Below are 18,740 nucleotides of genomic sequence, written 5' to 3' on the forward strand. Positions count from 1 at the left end.
CCCCATCTGGTTCAAGCGTGATGCAAAGTAAGTGAACGACAAGGAAAGTCTGCTGTCCAGCTACATTCGTCTGTCCACTTTCAGATTCAGGTCTGACACTTTTTACTCTGTAAATGACCTGTAAGATCTTGTCATTCTGGCCCATCTTCTTTATTCATATACCCTTTTCTTTCCATTTCCATGCCTTCACTTTCCCTGATTTGTCTTTTTATTTGCTCATTTCCATTTCCTTGGTTATTTTAACTTTCCTCTGACAGTGAATTTCCAGATGCCACGTCTCCTTCTACTTGTAGCTCTCTCAGCAGCCACCTCTAGTGCTGGTATCCTGTGTCAGTCTCTTTAACAGCAACAGATCGTTCCCCTAACTCTGTAGCTTGAGGGCCTTTGCCAGCTCTGGCTCTCTGCTCTTATGCCTTTCATGAACACCTCTGCTGCAAGACTACTCTTTTGTAAAGGAAATGCTAAGTGGAGAATCATACTGGCAGAGTGCCTAACAGCTCCTTAAGGAACTAGCAGCTCCTGGCACTGCAAGCCCCTCCAATGTGGGACAGCCATCATGGTCTCTGCATTTGAAGACTGAAGGTAAACAGGCAACTCTCCATCACTTCATTCACTTATTTAAGAAAATGGATATCCAGATGCTGTAAGAATGGCTGAAAAATTAAAGATGAGTAAGACAAGATCATTTCCCTTGAGGAGTTCACAATTGTGTGGGATAGATAGCTAGACATTTAAGCAGATAATCATAGTGAGAGATACAATTTTATAAACTGCACTCTTGCAAAAAACATGTTCCAAAAAGACATACACTAAAAGTCAGCAGTGGTAATCTCTATCAGTTGATTTTTCCCCCATTTTTGTTTATGTATATTTTCAGAATTTTTCCTTCAATGCATGTTTATTATTTTTTAAAGAAGGAGAAAATGTGTGCAAAAATCAGCACAATGGGATACCTACTATACTGGAAGTATACACAGTATTCTGAGGAAGTAACTAATTTGTCTGGGGAAGTCAAAGGAAACCTTGCAACACCTACCTTCCCAATCTTACATTCATATGTGTCTCTCATATGCCAACCAAATGCAATTCATGGCCATGTTTGGATCCTGGTCTAAGCAAACCAACTGTAAAAATATTTGTAAGGCAAGTGGGGAAATTTGAACTCTGGCTGGATATTTATGATAATAAGATAATATTATTATTATGAAGTATGATGAAAGTATTACAGTAATGTTGGGAAAAAAGGATCCTTATCTTATAGGTAAACATACCAACATAGTTATGGATGAAATGATATGAAGTTTGGGGTTTTTATAGGTAAATAACCCATTGGGGGTACAAAGTGGTTGGGAATATAAAATAAAAAGAGTGGTCATGTGTTAATGATTACTGACATTGGGTAATGAATTCATGGGAGTTCATTTCAATATTTGCTCTACTTTTGGTGTTTGGAATTTTCTGCAATAAAATAACAATATTACAATTTTTCTGTAACAAGTAAAAATATCCTTCAAGTATCTCTATTTTCAAGACTTAGCTCAAAAGGCATCTTTTCCATCAGTGAATGAGCACACGACAGTCAGCGCATGTATGTGTTCATGCATGTACTTGCAGCGCTCACAAACCCACTGTGAATTGTATGTTGACTGTTTCATGATTATCTGATCTGTCAATGATACTTGTCTTATAATTTCAACATATTGGACATTATTCAATGGTTACAGTGTGTTTACATACAATAACCAAATATTTTAATCTCTTCATTATTAAAAAAAAGAGACATCTCTTTGAAACCTTTCCTGACCATTCATTCCATTATTTAAACGCCCCTCCTGAACTCTGCACACACAACAGAAGACTCATAATATACGCCTGTGGTTAATTCACTTATATTTAAATGAGATCAATGTATAGCACATGAAACCTATTCAATAAATAGTGTGGTGGGTGGCGGGGGGGAGGTTGTTATTGTTGTTATAATCACAGTCCTTTCTCCCTGTTAGGCTGTAAGACCATATCTTACTTGTCTTTGTATACCCAACAATGATCTCAATACCTGGTGTATTTCAAATGTTAAAAAACCATCTGTTCAGTGAATAAGTAAATAAATGAAATTTAGGATTATGCCATTCATAGACCTATACTAAGTCCAGTGGAAACATCCAGAAGACTGAGGAATGTAAACTAATTCATGCCTTACAGTTACTCAGTGCTTCACAGCTCATTTGATCAGAAACATAACATGTTCCCAGATTAGTATCCATTTAACAAGGTCACTGTGAGTACAGATGTCAGAGAAAGGTCAAATACCTTTTTTTGTTTTTGGCAAGCAATGCAATGTGCTCACCCTTCATTCCATCCTGAGCCTCTCCCAACTGCAAACAAACATGGAGGGGAGAAGTGAGTCAGGAAGGGACAAAGAACAGAGTGAGGCTGAGGAATCAGGTCATCAACAGAATGCCAGGAATGTCATTGGCGAATAGCTATGTCACATAATATTTAGCAATATTTCTTAAAAGCTGAAAACATTTCATGACAATTTGTAGGCTGTATCAAAATATTCCTGACATCAAAATGACTTAATCAAAATATGTGCCATTTGATCTCCACAATAACAATATGAGGTAAACAAATTCTGCCATCTCTATTTCAGAGAAAAGGAAATTAAGGAAATTTACCCTCTATTTAGCTGGGATTTTTAATTGTTAATGCAGTATACTGGGATAATAATGCTATGTTATCACTGCCAAGAAACAGCTATTTGTTTTGAGGTAGCTGTTAGATTAAAATACTCTTTATATTCACAAAGAAAGTATTCGAGTGACTTCCAAACTTAAAAACCTCCAGAATGAGGGAGATCTGTTCATTAGCTTGTTTGTTTGTTTGTAGGTACTTGAATGACTAACTTGCTCCTTGAATAGCAGGGGTACAGAAATCAAAGGCCCGATTGTGCTGAATCCCTCTCTTTGGTCATTATTCAGACTGGTTCCCAGCATGCTGCAGTCTAAAGGAAAGGGTCCAAGCTCTGTTTAGAAATCAGAGACTAAAGAGCTTACTCAGCACCCTACTCACATTAGTGTTGCTTGTATTCATCGTTTAAAAGTCTTTCGATAGTCCTTTTATGCAATAATCTTATGGTTCTGGCAATATTTTCAGAATATAGGAAGTAGCTCCGTGGCCTAGTTATGATATAAAATGCTTTACGTGACTATTCTGTCTCTTTAAGCCTCCCCCCAACCTGCCACAACATCCTGATCCTTAAGCATAAATGAATCCAGACTTTTATAAGGTGCAGCTTTTTTTCTCTTTCTTTTTTCTTTTGTAGTGGTGGTAGTGAGGAGGGAGTTCCCTCTTGGTGGGAAAGGGGAAATTTTACATTGAAACTGGCCCCTGCTGCCCATAGACCTGATGGGGGACATTCACTCTTAGGAGAACAGGCAACGATTTTTTTAGTTCTGTTTCAGCATGTAGGACAAGGAGAGTGTGTTGCAGCAATCTATTTGAAAGAATGTTCTGAATTTCCCAATTCAAAACACTGCATAGAGCCGAGACACAAATGAGAACACCAAGGGATGCTTGATATGTCAACCCAAATCACAAGAGGCAGGGCTTTTCTAAGGATATAAAAATTCGAGGATATAAGAATCCTTGTGGGTACAGGTGGAATGGAAAGAAGGGATTGTGGAGCAGGTTTCCCAGAATAATCCCACAGATCCCATCAACCAAGGTTATCTAGCTCTCCTTGACAGGTACACCGGCAGAGGAGTCATTTGGTCCTTGAGGTAACGTTTACTTGGAAGGTTACTACAGTGATGTCCAAGTTTATGGCAATCCAGGTGACCCTGAGCACAGAAGCACCATCAGGACTGCGGCACAGAAAATACGCTAACCAGTCTGTCGCCCCTCCCCTTTCCATTCTCTGGGAACGGAGTAGCGCTGGAGCTGCTGACGCCATCCCTTCCCGCCTCTGTCTCGCAGGGAGCATGCGCCTCCTCCCTCACTTCCTCTCAAGGAGGGAGCGAGAGTAAGGCTACGCCCTAGGGGATCCGCAGCCGGCGCGTCACAGGAACTTCAGCACCCAAGGGGCGGACAGCGCTCTCCTCCACCTGAAGACCTGACTCCCCAGAGCCCTGAGCCTTTCTAATCGCTTTACTCCCGGAGCCTCGGGAAGCTCCCCCAGCATCCGAGTCCCCGCCACTCTCCCTCTCTGCACCCGCCCTCTTAGTTCTTCCTGTTTTTACTCCTCCTTTTCATTCATAACAAAGCTACAGCACCGGGAGCCAGGCGCCAGGCTGTTTGTGAAGTCAAGCGCGGAAGAATGGGGTTCCTCTGGACCGGCACTTGGATTCTGGTGTTGGTGCTCCACAGCAGCCCAGTTCAAGCTTTCCCCAAACCGGGAGGCAGCCAAGGTACGTGAACACTTTCTTTCCCACCTCTCTTTTATTTCGCCAAGAAAGGTAAAGCTTGGCATAATAACGTGAACTGTAAATCACCTTGCCTCGTTTTCTGATCTGATCGTATCCATGCATATTGACAGAGAAATCAGTTCAAATTTAGAGACAGAAGACAGGTTCCTCTCCCCACTCACTTTTTAAATGATAGAGCAATAACGTGGGTTGTTTTGAAATACCTTATTTTGAAAATGGGGGGGAGGCAGCTTTTCTGCCTAATAAAGTGGCTTGGCTTTTTTTCTAGTTGTTTCACAACCTTTGTCAGATATTCTATTTATAGTGTGTGCAGGGTATGATAAAAGAGCTTTTAATGTGTCAATAATGCTAGCCCTAATTATGCTCTGTCAAGTTGAAAACAGCTGGTAAGCCAAGTGTTAGAACTGTATGTTAGATTTCCTAGTCAGATAAAGAGTGTAATGCTATTAGCTCAGGAAATACACCAGGATAATGAGCAAGGCAACATAATGATCATTATTATTGTGTCATCTTGATTATCTTTGTTAATATACATTTTTATTTCGCAGTCATTCAAAAATATTTCTCCTAATATTTGCTTTTCGTTGTTGAAGATTTTGTGTAATGAGACATATCATGTCTTTTCAATGCACACTTAAATTTGTATTTGTTTGTATTTATTCTAGACAAACCCCTACATAATAGGGAATTAAGTGCAGAAAGACCTTTGAATGAACAGGTAGGTCAAATGTAAAATTATAAATGCTATTACATTTTACTTTAGTTATTATTATTTAATGTAATTATGTTGTGACATTTTAGCCATTTTGAATTCACAAACTTCAGAAGCTTAATAATAAATCTATAGAAATTAGAATGGGAAATACAGTTATGGCAATTTCTATTACCCAAAATTTGTTAATTCCTGACAATTGCATACATAGGATTCTGATCATACACAGAGCTAACTCTGTAATAACCCAGTAAGCTCAATATCACATCCACTCAATTATAAGACTGCCTAATTTATTAGCGATTTGTTTTTCACCAATATTATAGGAGAAGAACAAACAAAACAGGAAGTGATTCAAATACAGAGAACAAATTGTTGGTGCCATAGCGGAGGGGGAGGTTGTAGGGGATGGGAAAATAGGTGAAGAGGATAAAGAGACACAAAATTCCAATTATAAAATAAGTTAAGTCAGTGGATGAGAAGTGCAGCATAGGGAATATAGTCACTAATATTGTAATATCTTTGGTGACAGATGGCTAAAAATTATAGAACAGAATTAATATTTATAGACTGTCTGCCTTTTTAAAATCTCATTTAATTCTTATGACAATGCTTAGAGATAGAAATTATTATCTACACTTACAGACAAGAAAACTATATCCCATAGAGACTAAATTATTGGCTGTCATATTTGGTAAATGGTAGAGCAATGATTTAAAATTAAGTCTATCACCTGTTTGTTTCACAGATTGCTGAAGCAGAAGCAGAGAAGATTAAAAAAACGTACCCTCCAGGTAAAAATAAGTTATATGGATATTAATTGAAATAATGTAGGGTATGAGAATCTTAACTAAAATGGATGTGTTGGGTCTTGGGGGCTTTTTTCCAGAAAATAAGTCAGGTGAAAGCAATTATTCCTTTGTTGATAACTTGAACCTGCTAAAGGCAATAACAGAAAAGGAAAAAATTGAGAAAGACAGACAATCCATCAGGTCTCCATATGATAATAAGTTGAATGTGGAAGATGTTGATTCAACCAAAAATCGAAAACTGAATGATGATTATGATTCTACTAAGAGTGGACCGGATCATAAATTTCAAGGTAAATGAGGAAAAAGAACTTTTGCTTCCTATTGTCTCTGTCTTTCCCATTATGGGTAAAACAAGAGTCTTATATTTTTAAAAATCTCTCTTATACACTTATAGTCCTTTATTAGTCATGACCAAAATTGAAGTAAAGCCCAAATTTATGGGTAATGTGTGAGGCCCTTGCTCCACCACAGCCCAATTTTATTTTCTCTTTAAAGTTTCTTTACTGCTGCTTTGAAAAAAATTTAAATCTACTATCTATATTTTGTGTTATTCATTTTAACATACCAATTTAACTATTAGTACAAACAAAATGTCATACTTCTCAAATAATTAAATGATAATTTTAAAAAACCAGTGCCCCATCCAATGTGAAATATCCATTACCTTCCTTTTCAGTGTTCTCTTCCTAGCCATATCCTCTCTCCCTAGGCCATTCTAACTTTTCCATGGCTTCAATTACCATCTAGGTCTAGTATCTCATATCACTAGCCCAGACTCCTCTGAACTAAGGACATATATATCTGTCTACCTATTTAACATCTTCCCTTGGAAGTCTCAGGAGCCCCTTATATTTAGCCTGTCCAAGATTAAACTCGTAATCTCTGTCCATTCACAGCCTATCCTTGTTGCAATGCTCTTTCTCCAGGAAAAATACTACTACCTATCTCATATGTCAAGACAAATCTAGGAATCAAACTATTCCTCTTTTTCCTCACCTCTCAAATTCTAATCCACTATCTTGTAAATTTCATCTCCTGCATCACTCAATTATTTTTTTCTCTATTCCAAGTTACCACTATCCTTGTCCAAGCTCCAATCATGTCTCAGTGACCTATAGCAATATCATTTAATGCATCTTCCAGCATCTACTCTGTCCCCTGTCCAACTCATAGTAGTCAGAGTGGTCTTTTCAACAGGAAAACATGAACATGTCTCTCTTTTGTGTAAAGCCTGTTAGTAAATTCCTATTTCTGCTGGGATGAAAAACAAATTCCTTAATGGGGCTTCCATAGTCCTGCACGGACTAGTTCCTGTCTACTTTTCTAGTTTCATCCAGCATACGTGATCTGATAGAAACCTTGTTCCTTTCCTTCATGGCATTTAATGCTGTTTGCAATTTTACATTCCTAAGTGTGACTGCTTATGATTTATGTCTTTCTCTTCAGCTAAACTGAAAACCTCACTAGAACAGAAACATTGTAGCCTCAGTGTCTGAATGCTCATGAATTCATTGTATGAATGAATGAATGAACGAACAAATAAAAGAATATATGAGGGAACCAGTGACCTATTATACCTAGGCATTGAGGAAGAGAGCATGTTTTCCATTCTGAGGACGAGTGCTTAGGAGTTACTGTGGGTCTTATATGTCCCTATTCTGTTCCATGGCTACAGAGAATTATGTTGATTATCTCTGCCAGAAAACAACTACCAATTAAATTTGACTTTCATCAGCTCTCATAGCCTGAGGAGAGCTCAGAAGTGTGTTGTGCATGTATGGGGTGGGGGTTTATGTTTTGAAACCTTTCATATTTCATACTAGGGGAATTTTTTTTTCTGAATTCTATTTTTAACCTAAAATATTTATCCTAGAAATAAATAGACACTGGGCATAGCTGCATACAAAACAGATTCAACCACTTTGAATTGGTCATTTGATCTAATAAAAAATATATATAGTTCTAAAGTTTGTTTGACTGAATTTTGTTGGTCAGATTAGTTGTATATGTAGGCAGAGACACAGATCTGTTTGTGACCTAACCACTAACTTGAGTAACTTATTTTTAAATTGTTCAACATTGTATTACAACCCCAAATGGGTTCCAAACTACAAAGTACTAGCCTGAGGGCTCTGAGTTACCCTAGGAGTCATTTGAAGTCCACTTCAGATTACAGAGGAGATTTTTAGAATACAAGTGAATTCCTAGTCTCCTTTTATACTGGGAATTCCTGAAATAAGGGCGTTTGGGACTGTGAAGGTGACTAGAACCTCAGAGATGTGCAGACTTACATCCCAGGAGAGTGTGGGGGCCTAACTTCTTCAGAGTATTTTCACACCTTCAGGAAACCTCCAAATGGGCTTATGGTGTAGGGCCCTTCAATTCTCCTTTGCAGTGTTTCTACAGTATATATGATTCAGGACTTTTTTCCAAGTTTCTTTTATGAAGTAGTACTTTGGGGCTGCTGTGTGCATTCACCAAACAAATATGCACTGAACAATTACTATGTTTCCAACTATGAACTAGACAATAAGCTCTGTGCAGTTAGGGACCATGCCTAATCTGTCATTCTCTTTCCGTTCTGGCCCATATTAAAACTTCAATGAAAATATATTGAACAAATGAATGTCAAGTGTCACATAAGATGCTAAGGATTCAAAACATAACTGGGAAAGTAACAACTTGGAAAATGGCCCTTTCACATCCATTTAGAATGTTATAGCTGCTTTAAGAAAGTTATAATTGTTGAACTCATGTGTGGCTTCCCTCTGAGGATCAATTCAAGAGGGTGAAATACCCCATCATAAGCAGTGGAGAAGTTATTCTGGGTAATTCTGCCCATTTCAGAGGAGCAGTGGGAAGTCAATGGAAGGTGAGGAACAATGCCCAAGGGCTCAGCCATTAACCCCATCTAACAAAGCTCTCAGGGAGGAAGCCTAAGTTCCTGGCTCAGGAGAATATAGCAGTGCAGCAAAGGAAAGAGGCCATTTCTTCAGAATGTTTCTAGTGTTTTCTCTGTGGTGAAGTAAATGACTGACACAGTCATTTCAGTTATTTTCCAGCTCCTTTTACAGATCCTGAGGGCTGAGTGGGGAGAGAAATAAATTCTTCCCCTCAGCATAGACCCAGGCAGTTTCTGCTCCACATATTCCCAAGAGTTTCTCTTGCAACCCACAAATGGGAAAATCAGACCCAGTTGATAGTGAGTCTCTGCTCCTAAGAATATGGATGATGAACCCAATTTTCAGTCAGCCAGGAGGGGAGCAGTCTTCATGGTTCTTTTTCTTAGGGCTTCTCCGCTCATTAGTCACCCTGGTACACAGGGCTTAAAGGGTTGACAGCTCCTGACTGGCCAACAGCTCAGCAATCATATACTGTCAGGGAACTTGCAATCTTCCATATCTAACCACCCTACTCATTTTCCTAAGCTTCTTTCCAAACAAGATTTCTGCCTGAGGCTGCATATATCTCCATCTCCACAGAATCTGGAAGTAAGTCCATAAGAGAAATTCCTTGTTTGGATCCCCAAAAACCCATGGAAGAAAAGGAGAGAATCAGAATAGAAATACTAGGTTCCTTTTTCTTTGAGTGAATGTGACCTTATTTGGGCAGAGATTCAATTTCTATTTTCTCTAGAAGACAATGACTTTTTTTCAGGTACAAATCCATTGCATATAATAATACTAGCTTTATTGTACATTGGCTTTCATATAGTACTTTGTAATTTAAAAGGTATGTTTGCATCTTATTTCATCTGATCTGACAACAATCCCATGAAATAGATAATCCTGTTATCTTTCTTTACAATATAGTCCGAGGATATATGGATAACAGGTGGTATTACTGGGGCTAAAATTCTCATCTTTCCAATCTGCCTAGAGAGGAAAGAGAGTTAAATGCCTTGTAAACTTGTACACATTAATATATTGCTTGATGTAGTTTAGGTTAGAAAAGACCAATTGATTGCTGGGAGTTCTCCATGGATGTGGAGCAGAGCTTTCTTGCCACCTACCCTACTGCATCCTTTTCCCTCAGGATGGGCCCTTGCTTTAGTCTGGAGTGGTACTGCCTGATATATTCCCAGAAAAGCCAATGATACATATTTATAAGCTTCTCTGCATAGATTTACATAGATTTACATGTTGCTTTGTTATAAATCTGTTGCACCCTCAGCTCAGGAATTTGCCAGCAAAGGAATGCATGTGTGAATATCACCAGTCTACTTGTGTTGAAATGGAATATCAAATTATATAATATGTAGAAGGGTGCTTTGAACAATATGGCATACTATATAAACACAGCATAATACAAAAGTTAAAAGTAGAATACTGTTTGTATTATTAGTGAGAATAAAAAATGGAGAGCCCTTTCATGCTGTCTTCAGATCTTTCTTCCTCTTAATACCTACGAAGCTTTCAGAATTTCCATTATCATCCTAGGTTCTTAACTTGAAGTCAAATTTCATTTCAAACCCAGAGTCTATATAGACCAAGCAGCACTATAAATGTATTCCAAACATAATATGAGATACAAAAGCAAGGTATAGAGTATGAAGTACTCTGTGATCACTGTGACATGAAACTGTCATTGCTCTGTCTAGATGATCCAGATGGCCTTTATCAACTAGACGAAACACCTTTAACTGCTGAAGACATCGTCCAGAAAATTGCTACCAGGATTTATGAGGAAAATGACAGAGGAGTGTTTGATAAGATCGTTTCTAAACTGCTGAATCTTGGCCTAGTAAGTCATATATGAGAATAAATCTAATTTTTAGTACAGTTTGGAATATGCTAAGGAACCAAGCCACCTGATTCAAGTAGCCAGATGTTTATAATGCATCTACATTTATATCAGGTTTTGGGGATGAGTAAGACACCATTCTTTGCCTCTATGAACTTACCGTTATCAGAGGAACTAGACAAGTACACGTGTGCCCATAATGCAAGCTGCAAAACCGTAAGAGCAGTTCAGCATATGCCAGAGGATGGACTTTATTTAGCTGGGCAAAAAAAAAAAAGCTTCAGGGAAAGAGGTGTTTAAAGTTAAAGGATGGTTAGTATTTAACCAGCTGCAGTAAAAGATGTGCAATGTGAGAAGGAAATGTGAGCAGTCATGCAGTGTTTGGAAATCTCTAACCAATCCAGCTTAACTCTTCCTCAGCTTGGGTCAGTTCTGGGCAGTCACTATAATGGCCAGCAACTAGTAGAGGTATCAACAAGGGTTTTCCAGAAAGAGGGACCAGAAGATTCTCTCATCTTCTAAAAATGTGTGTTCAACTACAGAGTTTAGTCTAGATTTTTTTAAATCACAAAAATGAGAATAACAGTTACATATGTCTTCACTCTTCATAACAGATCACTGAGAGCCAGGCACACACACTGGAAGATGAAGTAGCAGAGGTTTTACAAAAATTGATCTCCAAGGAAGCCAACAATTACGAGGAGGAACCCAGTAAACCTGCAAGCAAGACTGAAAGTCAGGCTGGAAAAATACCAGAGAAAGTGGTATGTATATGTGAACATTTATGCATGTTTTATGGATGTGTGTATATGCACGTGCATGGATGTGTGTCTACTTATATTTATATACAATTAATACAATCTGTATATAATTAATACCTTATTTGGTACCGAAGAACATTTGGGCTATGTGACATTGTTAGTCCACTTAAAATATATTATTTGTGAAATACCAATAAGTTAAAAGCTATAAGTGAACTCTACTTTGAAAATAACTCAAAGATAAGGTTATATTATATTGCAAAGTAAAGGTTACATCTTGTACCCCACAGTAAATTAACACATAACATTATGTGAAATGGTTATTTTACATAACAACTATTTGTATAATCCCAGTGTACTGGAACCAAATATTTCACAGCTCTTTTGGAATCCAGCTTCTGTTCATAAAGAAGGTTATCACCTGCCCCCAGAGCCCAAAAGAAACTCAGGTTGATTTAATTCTCTGTCACACCAGCTTTGTATTCCCCAGAGCCAGTTAACTGCCTGATGCTGGCTGTCTGTTCTACCCTGTGCTCTTCCTCCTGCTCATCGGTACAGAGGCCTGTCATCTTTTACTTGGACTAGTTATTCAGCTTTCCTTCCCCTTGCTGGACACTATGCCTCTTCATCCTTTCTTTGGCCTCAGCCAAGCTACTGAAATCTTTTTCCCCTCCTTGAATTTCCTTTAACACTCTAATGGAGCTGACCATAGGAGGATATAAGAGAGTATCAGACTCCTCACCTCTCTGGTTTTCTCCACCGGAGCACACAGACCCCATGTCTCCCCATCCCCTCCAACATCCTATCCCAAATACAACAAAAAAGAGTATGTAGACTTATGGATCTGTTTTAGAGGAAGCTCGAAAACAGAAATTGGGTCTGGATTTTTTTTACTAGATAGCCAAAAGCTCTCCTTTTCTCTCCCTACTTCCAATCCCCACCAGCTTTGATCTTTTTGAACAGCTTTTAAAGATCCACCCACTCTAAAAAAATCTTCCTAGATTTATCAAAGAATGCATGACCCTCACTCCCACTTACCAGTCTGAACTGAAACTGACACACATAGCTATTTTCATGACCTTTCACTGCCATTATGTATTCTTTATTTGCCCATTTGTAAAATGTCCAAATGCTTGACAGGCTCACTCATGTTATCTAAATGCATCAATGCAAATGAAACATTAGTTCAATAAACATTTATTGAGGTACCAGCCATGAACCAGGCACTGGGGATACAATGCTTATTTGAAAAGACATAATCCCTTCTTTCATGAAGCTAAAGGTCTAATGGAAGATGTAGATGGTCTTCAAATAGTCATATATTTTAATTACACCTTCATTAAGTGCTCTGAGAAATGAAACATGGTTCTGTGAGACCTCACAAAAAAGGAATCCGTCCTGGACTGAGGCTGAGGGAAAGATTCCCTCAGGAAGTATCTTGAGACAAAAGCTGCAAGCTGAATAGGAGTTAACTTGTGAATGTGCTTGGCAGCAAGTAGAGAAGAATGTACAGACTGTCCAAGTAACCGAAACAAGGACAGGTGGCTGGTACGCAGGGAGAGCAATGAAAAATGAGAATGGGGAGGTGGACTAGGCAGCGACTTATGAGCCATACTGGACTCTGATATTTATAAGAGCAATAGAAAAACACTCAAGGATTTTAAGCAAAGGCATTACATGATCATTCTTTTAAAAAGGTAACTTTGGCTACAACATGGAAAAATGCAGTTGGGGAATAGATTGGAAGTAGGAGGTAAACTTTTTATGGCTGAATGATATTCCATCATGTGTGTATGTATGTATATCATATTTTCTTTTCCATTCATCCACTGATAGATACCTAGGTTGTTTCCTTGTCTTGGCTATCATAAATAATACTGCAATGAGTGTGAGGGTGCATAATCTTTCAGAGTTAATGTTCTCTGTCTCAGTCCTGGAATTAGTTTTTGCTTCGATGACACTTGGTTCTTTGTAGTGGGTAACTAGTTAGAAATCGAGATCTGGGCACTAGATGTATTCATTGCTACTTATGTGATTGCTTATAAGCAGTGGACAGCACTAGAATAGAACACACACACACACATACATGTATATAAAAAAATAAGCAGGTAAGAGGTAAAGGCAGCTTGGACCAGAGTGTGGTAGTAGAGAAAGAAATCTATAAATTTGGGAGCAATTTTGAAAGACCAACAAGGCTGCTGATAGATCAGATGGAGGAAAGGAAGAGGAAGAGGCAAGAAAGGCTCTTAAATTTCTGTGTAAGCCACCAAATAGACAATGGATCATTAACTAAGATGAGGAATACTGAATACATATCGGGTCTGGGAGAAAGAATCTAGTGCACCCTCCAGATAGCCCCTAAAATGTCAGTCACTAAGCAGTCCCCAGAGTGTGACTGTTCTGCTGGTGTTAGATATTCTGACTATGACCTCAAAGCCTCTGCCCTTGATTAAGGCAGTTTTACAAGGACAGTCATGAGAACTGATGGAGGGGAAGTTGGCCAGAGCTCAAATTCAGAAATTCCCTGTTTGTTCTCCCCTGAGCGGGAGCCAGGGCCTTCTGGCAAAGCACCTGTCTCTGATTTCCAATGACCTTCCCATGTGGCTAGATGCCCACACGCCTAGAAAAGAGCATGATCCTGCAGAAGCTTGCCAAGGAGGAGGTATTCTTATACTTCACATTCAAGGGCACCAAACAGGAAAGAATCAAGTTGGAGTGTCATTAATGCTAACAAAATGTTTATTTTTTACTGGTCTCCCACCCCCACCCTGCCCAAATGAAGATGCCAGAGGCAGCAATTCAAGATGGTTTTCCTAATGGACAAAATGATGAAACAGTATCTAACACTTTAACCTTGACGAATGGCTTGGAACGGAGAACTAAAGCCTACAGTGATGAGAATTTTGAGGAACTCCAATACTTCCCAAATTTCTATGCACTACTGACAAGTATCGATTCAGGTAAACACTGTGTTTTCTCACCATGTGGAACAGAAACGTGAATTCCAGGAAATGTGGGGGTGGGGTTTTTTTGTTCCTGTTTTCAGTTTCCCAAGGCAATCCTCAATGACATATATTGTGACCTCAGGGGAAAGAGTTCACAATTTTTTTCAAAAGAAATATACTAGTCATGGAAATATTTAGGAAAGAATACTCAGGAAAGGTGGGGTTTCTGGATAATTTAATCTTCTTGTTAACAGAGGACTCATTTATTTGTTCAACCAACAGTTACTGAACCTGTGCTGTGTTTAGGGCGTCGGAGTGAGCCCTTTGAAGATGTGGTGATGAATCAGTGTCCCTTCCTGACCCAGTCCAGCCTCAACTCTTACTGCAAATCTTTCCTTGTTTTTAAAAATTTCATTTTCCTCTCTTAGTGGGAATGTGAAACATAATTTATCATTTTTTAAATGATTCAGAACTTTGCTTTCTAGACATTGTCAGCTTCAGTCCTCAAATGAGTTAAAGTGAACTAAATATTGGACTACAAAGCAGGTTAGGAACTCAAAGCAGATCAGGAACATTTGGGAATTAAAAAAAAAAAAAACCGAGTCCTTAACATGTCTTACTCTTTTCTCTTATATGTGCACCAAAATAAGTTACCTGAAGATTTCAGTTCATGTTTACTTTTAGTTGCTCTACAAGGATGATAGTAATAGGCAGATTTTCTGTTGTTTTCCAGACGCATGTCCTGCACTGCCTTATGACTTTCCCTCTCCCTGTTCAAAGATTCAGGCCTGGATTGAACATTTGTAATAAAGATTTCAGTAACTGTAGCATATTACTCCAAGGACCTTAGAGTGAGCTTGCATTTCTGGAGAACATCGTTTTCCTTCACATGCAGACATTGGCCAGATGGCAGTGTCCCTCTGCTGGTGCTTGCAGGGCTTGTACATCTTGAGGCCCATTCTGAGCCATCTAGCCCCACTGGTTGGCAGATGCCTAGATCAGAACCTCTGTCATCCTGGTGAGTCACTTCTTGTCAGTGAAAAGCATGACCATGATACTGCACACCTATATGGATGTGACCTTGAGCAAAAATATATGATGGCTGAAGTTATTTACCAGCCCTTGTTCAGGGTCTCTCCCCGACCTCTTCACTCCCAGCAGAGAGGACTCTTCTAGCATCTCAGTTTTTTCTCTTCTTCAACAATGGAAATAGATTTTTTTTTTCTGATTTTAGAATTGACACATACACTGAACTACTATGGAATCATTGGTTGTCTTGTTCCGTCAAGATGCAGAAAAGTATGTCAAACATGGAGTTCCCAAGAAACAGTTAACAGTGCTTATGTATAGGGAGAAGGAGTTCGGCAGGGGCAGGGGGTGGAGGGTGGCTAGAGAATATTACTTTCACCTATTATTATTTCTGTACTGTTGGAATAATTTTACTATAGGCATGTATTCTTTCAAATGAAAGCAATATACACTACTATTAGAAAAATCCATCTTACATTTAAAAAATAAAGATACATGTATTTCTTATTTTCAAATACTAAGTTTGATGAATGAAAACAGTTCATTCTTGCCCTTGAAAACAGAAAGCCTGAGTAAAGAAAATGTAATGGGTCACCAATCTTCTAACTTGCTCTTTGAGTCCATATTATCTTGGATTGCAAACTCTCTTTATCATCTACTCTCTTAATAAAACATTTTAAAGTAAACCTTTTTGATTCTTGAAAAGAATAATAAAGTAAACCTTTTTGGAGGAGTTATAATTGCCCATCTGAAAACTTTTGGTACACCTGTATAGTGTTCTGTATTCCCTATCAAGGCTTAGGCTTTTTGTAAATTAAACATATGTAACAGATGAATAAATGGGGAAATATTTCAATAAGATGCTGTACTTCATAAACTGACATTGAAAGATGAAGCTACACTCTGTTTTTAAAAAATTATTATTTTGCCCTTTGATATAGAAAAGGAGGCAAAAGAAAAAGAAACACTGATTACTATCATGAAAACGCTCATTGACTTTGTGAAGATGATGGTAAAATATGGCACGATATCTCCAGAAGAAGGTGTTTCCTACCTTGGTGAGAATCCTGTTTGTGTTGTTTTTATTGTGGTGGTTTTCCTTGTGCAAAGTAAATTAGAGATGTGGCAATAATTACCTCACTAATTTGATAATTTATGCCAAAATAGCCTAAATCATTTGGGTAACCAGAGCTGCCCAGCTTGATAATGCATTACAAATAAAATTAACTGGATGTTCAACTCTTTATAGATCCAGCTGGAGTACAGACATTTCACATTTACTATATTTTGTCTTACTAACATTTTCTAATAATCCCCATGGAGCTAATTTTATTGAAGTTTGCCTTTTCTTCAGTTGTGTGTTTGGATAGTAGGGACTAAAGGAGTCTTGACTTTCACCAGTGAGGTCTGTGTGGCAAGAATGAAAAGAGCACTGAACAGGCATCAGAAATTATGCCTCCTGGTCCCAGCTCAGCCACAGGGGAAGGCATTCACCTTGCTGTGCCTCAGTTTCTGTATTTGTATAATAAAAGGCTTTGTTATTTGCAATGGGACAGTAAACTACTGCCCAGGTAAATCTGGCCCACCACCTATTTTTGTATAGCACACAAGCTGAGAGTGGCTTTTACATTCTGAAATGGCTGAAAAAAAACAAAAGAACAGTATTTCACAACACAAGAGAACCATATAAAACTCTAATTTCAGAATCCATAAATGAAGTTTTATTGGAACCCAGCCATGCTTGTTTGTTTTTGTGCTATCTTTGGCTGATTTTCTACCACAATGGCAGGGCTGAGTAGTTGCAACAGAGACCATATGGCCACAAAGCCAAAAATATGTACAGAAAAAGTTTGCAGATCCTTGAGTCCTCAAGCTTTATAGATAAGTTTGGATGTTTTTTATTCTGCATGAAGGTTGATTTAAAACGAAATAAAAACATTTGGTTTTCTTGCTTCATTTAGTTGTTAACAAATACCATTCATCCCTGATATCCTTTGGGTAACTTGACCTCTTGGCCCCTTACTCTGATCTCTGATGGGAGGAGAATTAAACAGAAGAGAACAATCTCTTGGGACAGAGTAATACAGAATTATTCTGTACAAACTCAATTTTTTTCTACTTGAAAATAGTTTTACTGTTTCTTCTTTATAAAAGAGCCTAGTTTTAAAAAAAGTCAATGCTAAAAGATGTTAAAAAGAAGTAAAAAATTACTCATAATACAAGCACCCAGGTAATATTCTGGTTTATATATCCTTCCAGATATTTTTCTCTGTGGGTGTGTGCGTGTACACATATATACTTATGCCATTTCTTTCTTTCATCTTCTTTTGCAAAACATGGGTTCTTGTTACATGCTTTGTGGCCTACTTTACTCACTTAACAGTAGATCAGAGACTTTGTTTCAAATCAAGCATTGTTTTACACCAATACCTTGTGATTCAGAAATTCCACATTTAAGACATTATTTATCCTAAAGGGGAAATAAATTGGAGATGCTACAAGGCTTATGTGCAAGGTAGGTATTTCCACTACTATTTATAGTTGTGTTGTCCAATATGGTAGCCACTAACCACACATTGATATTTAAATAAAAGCAACTAGCATTAAACAAAATTTAAAGTCTAGTTTCTTAGTTACACTGGGCAAATTTCAAGTGCTCAACTGCCACATGTAGCAGATGGCTACCATATTGAACAATATACAAATAACTGTTTCCATCATTACAGGAAGTTCCATTGGACAGCACTGGTTTATAGAAACAGTAGAAATAAATACTCCATAAAAGGGGAATATCTAAAATTAATTATTTATTTTTATGATAGATTGCTTATATTTTATTTTTAAATGTTTGTGTTTTAATAATTGTATATCTTATTACTTATACAATATAAATATTGTTTATGAAGACTCAGTAATGGAGAAATGTTCATGATATATTGTTGAAAGCTTAAAGCCACTTAGAATATGACCACAATATTGGTGTTTAAAAATGGATTTATGTATTGAAAGTTGGGAGGAAATATACCAAAACATCTAGACATAATAAATGTTAGCTTTTTTCTTTATGATTTTCTGTTTTCTTCATTTTCACAAACATATGAGAAGTTATATGCATATATGTATAATTTTTACAATTGGAAAATTAGTTATGTTTTAAAGAATTTTTCTGTATAAGCACATTGGCTTTGACTTCTGCTAGGGTGGAGGTCCAACCTCAGGCCGCAAAGATTCACAAACAGCATGGGTAGAATAGAGAGGATTGATTAGCTTGCTGTCCTCCTTTCTCACTGAGTGACCATCTCTGTTCTGGT

The 18,740-nt window shown here is 37.9% G+C and overlaps 1 protein-coding gene across 1 annotated transcript in view; it reads left to right on the top strand.

The window, feature by feature from the left end:
• The first annotated feature begins 3,999 nt into the window (after positions 1-3,999).
• SCG3 (secretogranin III) overlaps positions 4,000-18,740 on the top strand; it is a 42,004-nt gene continuing 27,263 nt past the window's right edge. Inside the window, exons 1-8 of the mRNA XM_036917774.2 lie at positions 4,000-4,409; positions 5,093-5,145; positions 5,888-5,933; positions 6,029-6,241; positions 10,552-10,694; positions 11,309-11,458; positions 14,238-14,415; positions 16,371-16,487. Of these exons, the coding sequence (XP_036773669.2) occupies positions 4,319-4,409; positions 5,093-5,145; positions 5,888-5,933; positions 6,029-6,241; positions 10,552-10,694; positions 11,309-11,458; positions 14,238-14,415; positions 16,371-16,487 (991 nt within the window). The 5' untranslated portion in view covers positions 4,000-4,318. The remainder of the gene's footprint in view (positions 4,410-5,092; positions 5,146-5,887; positions 5,934-6,028; positions 6,242-10,551; positions 10,695-11,308; positions 11,459-14,237; positions 14,416-16,370; positions 16,488-18,740) is intronic.

Source organism: Manis pentadactyla, chromosome 11 (genome assembly GCF_030020395.1).
Source record: "Manis pentadactyla isolate mManPen7 chromosome 11, mManPen7.hap1, whole genome shotgun sequence".
Taxonomy (NCBI): Eukaryota; Metazoa; Chordata; class Mammalia; order Pholidota; family Manidae; genus Manis; species Manis pentadactyla.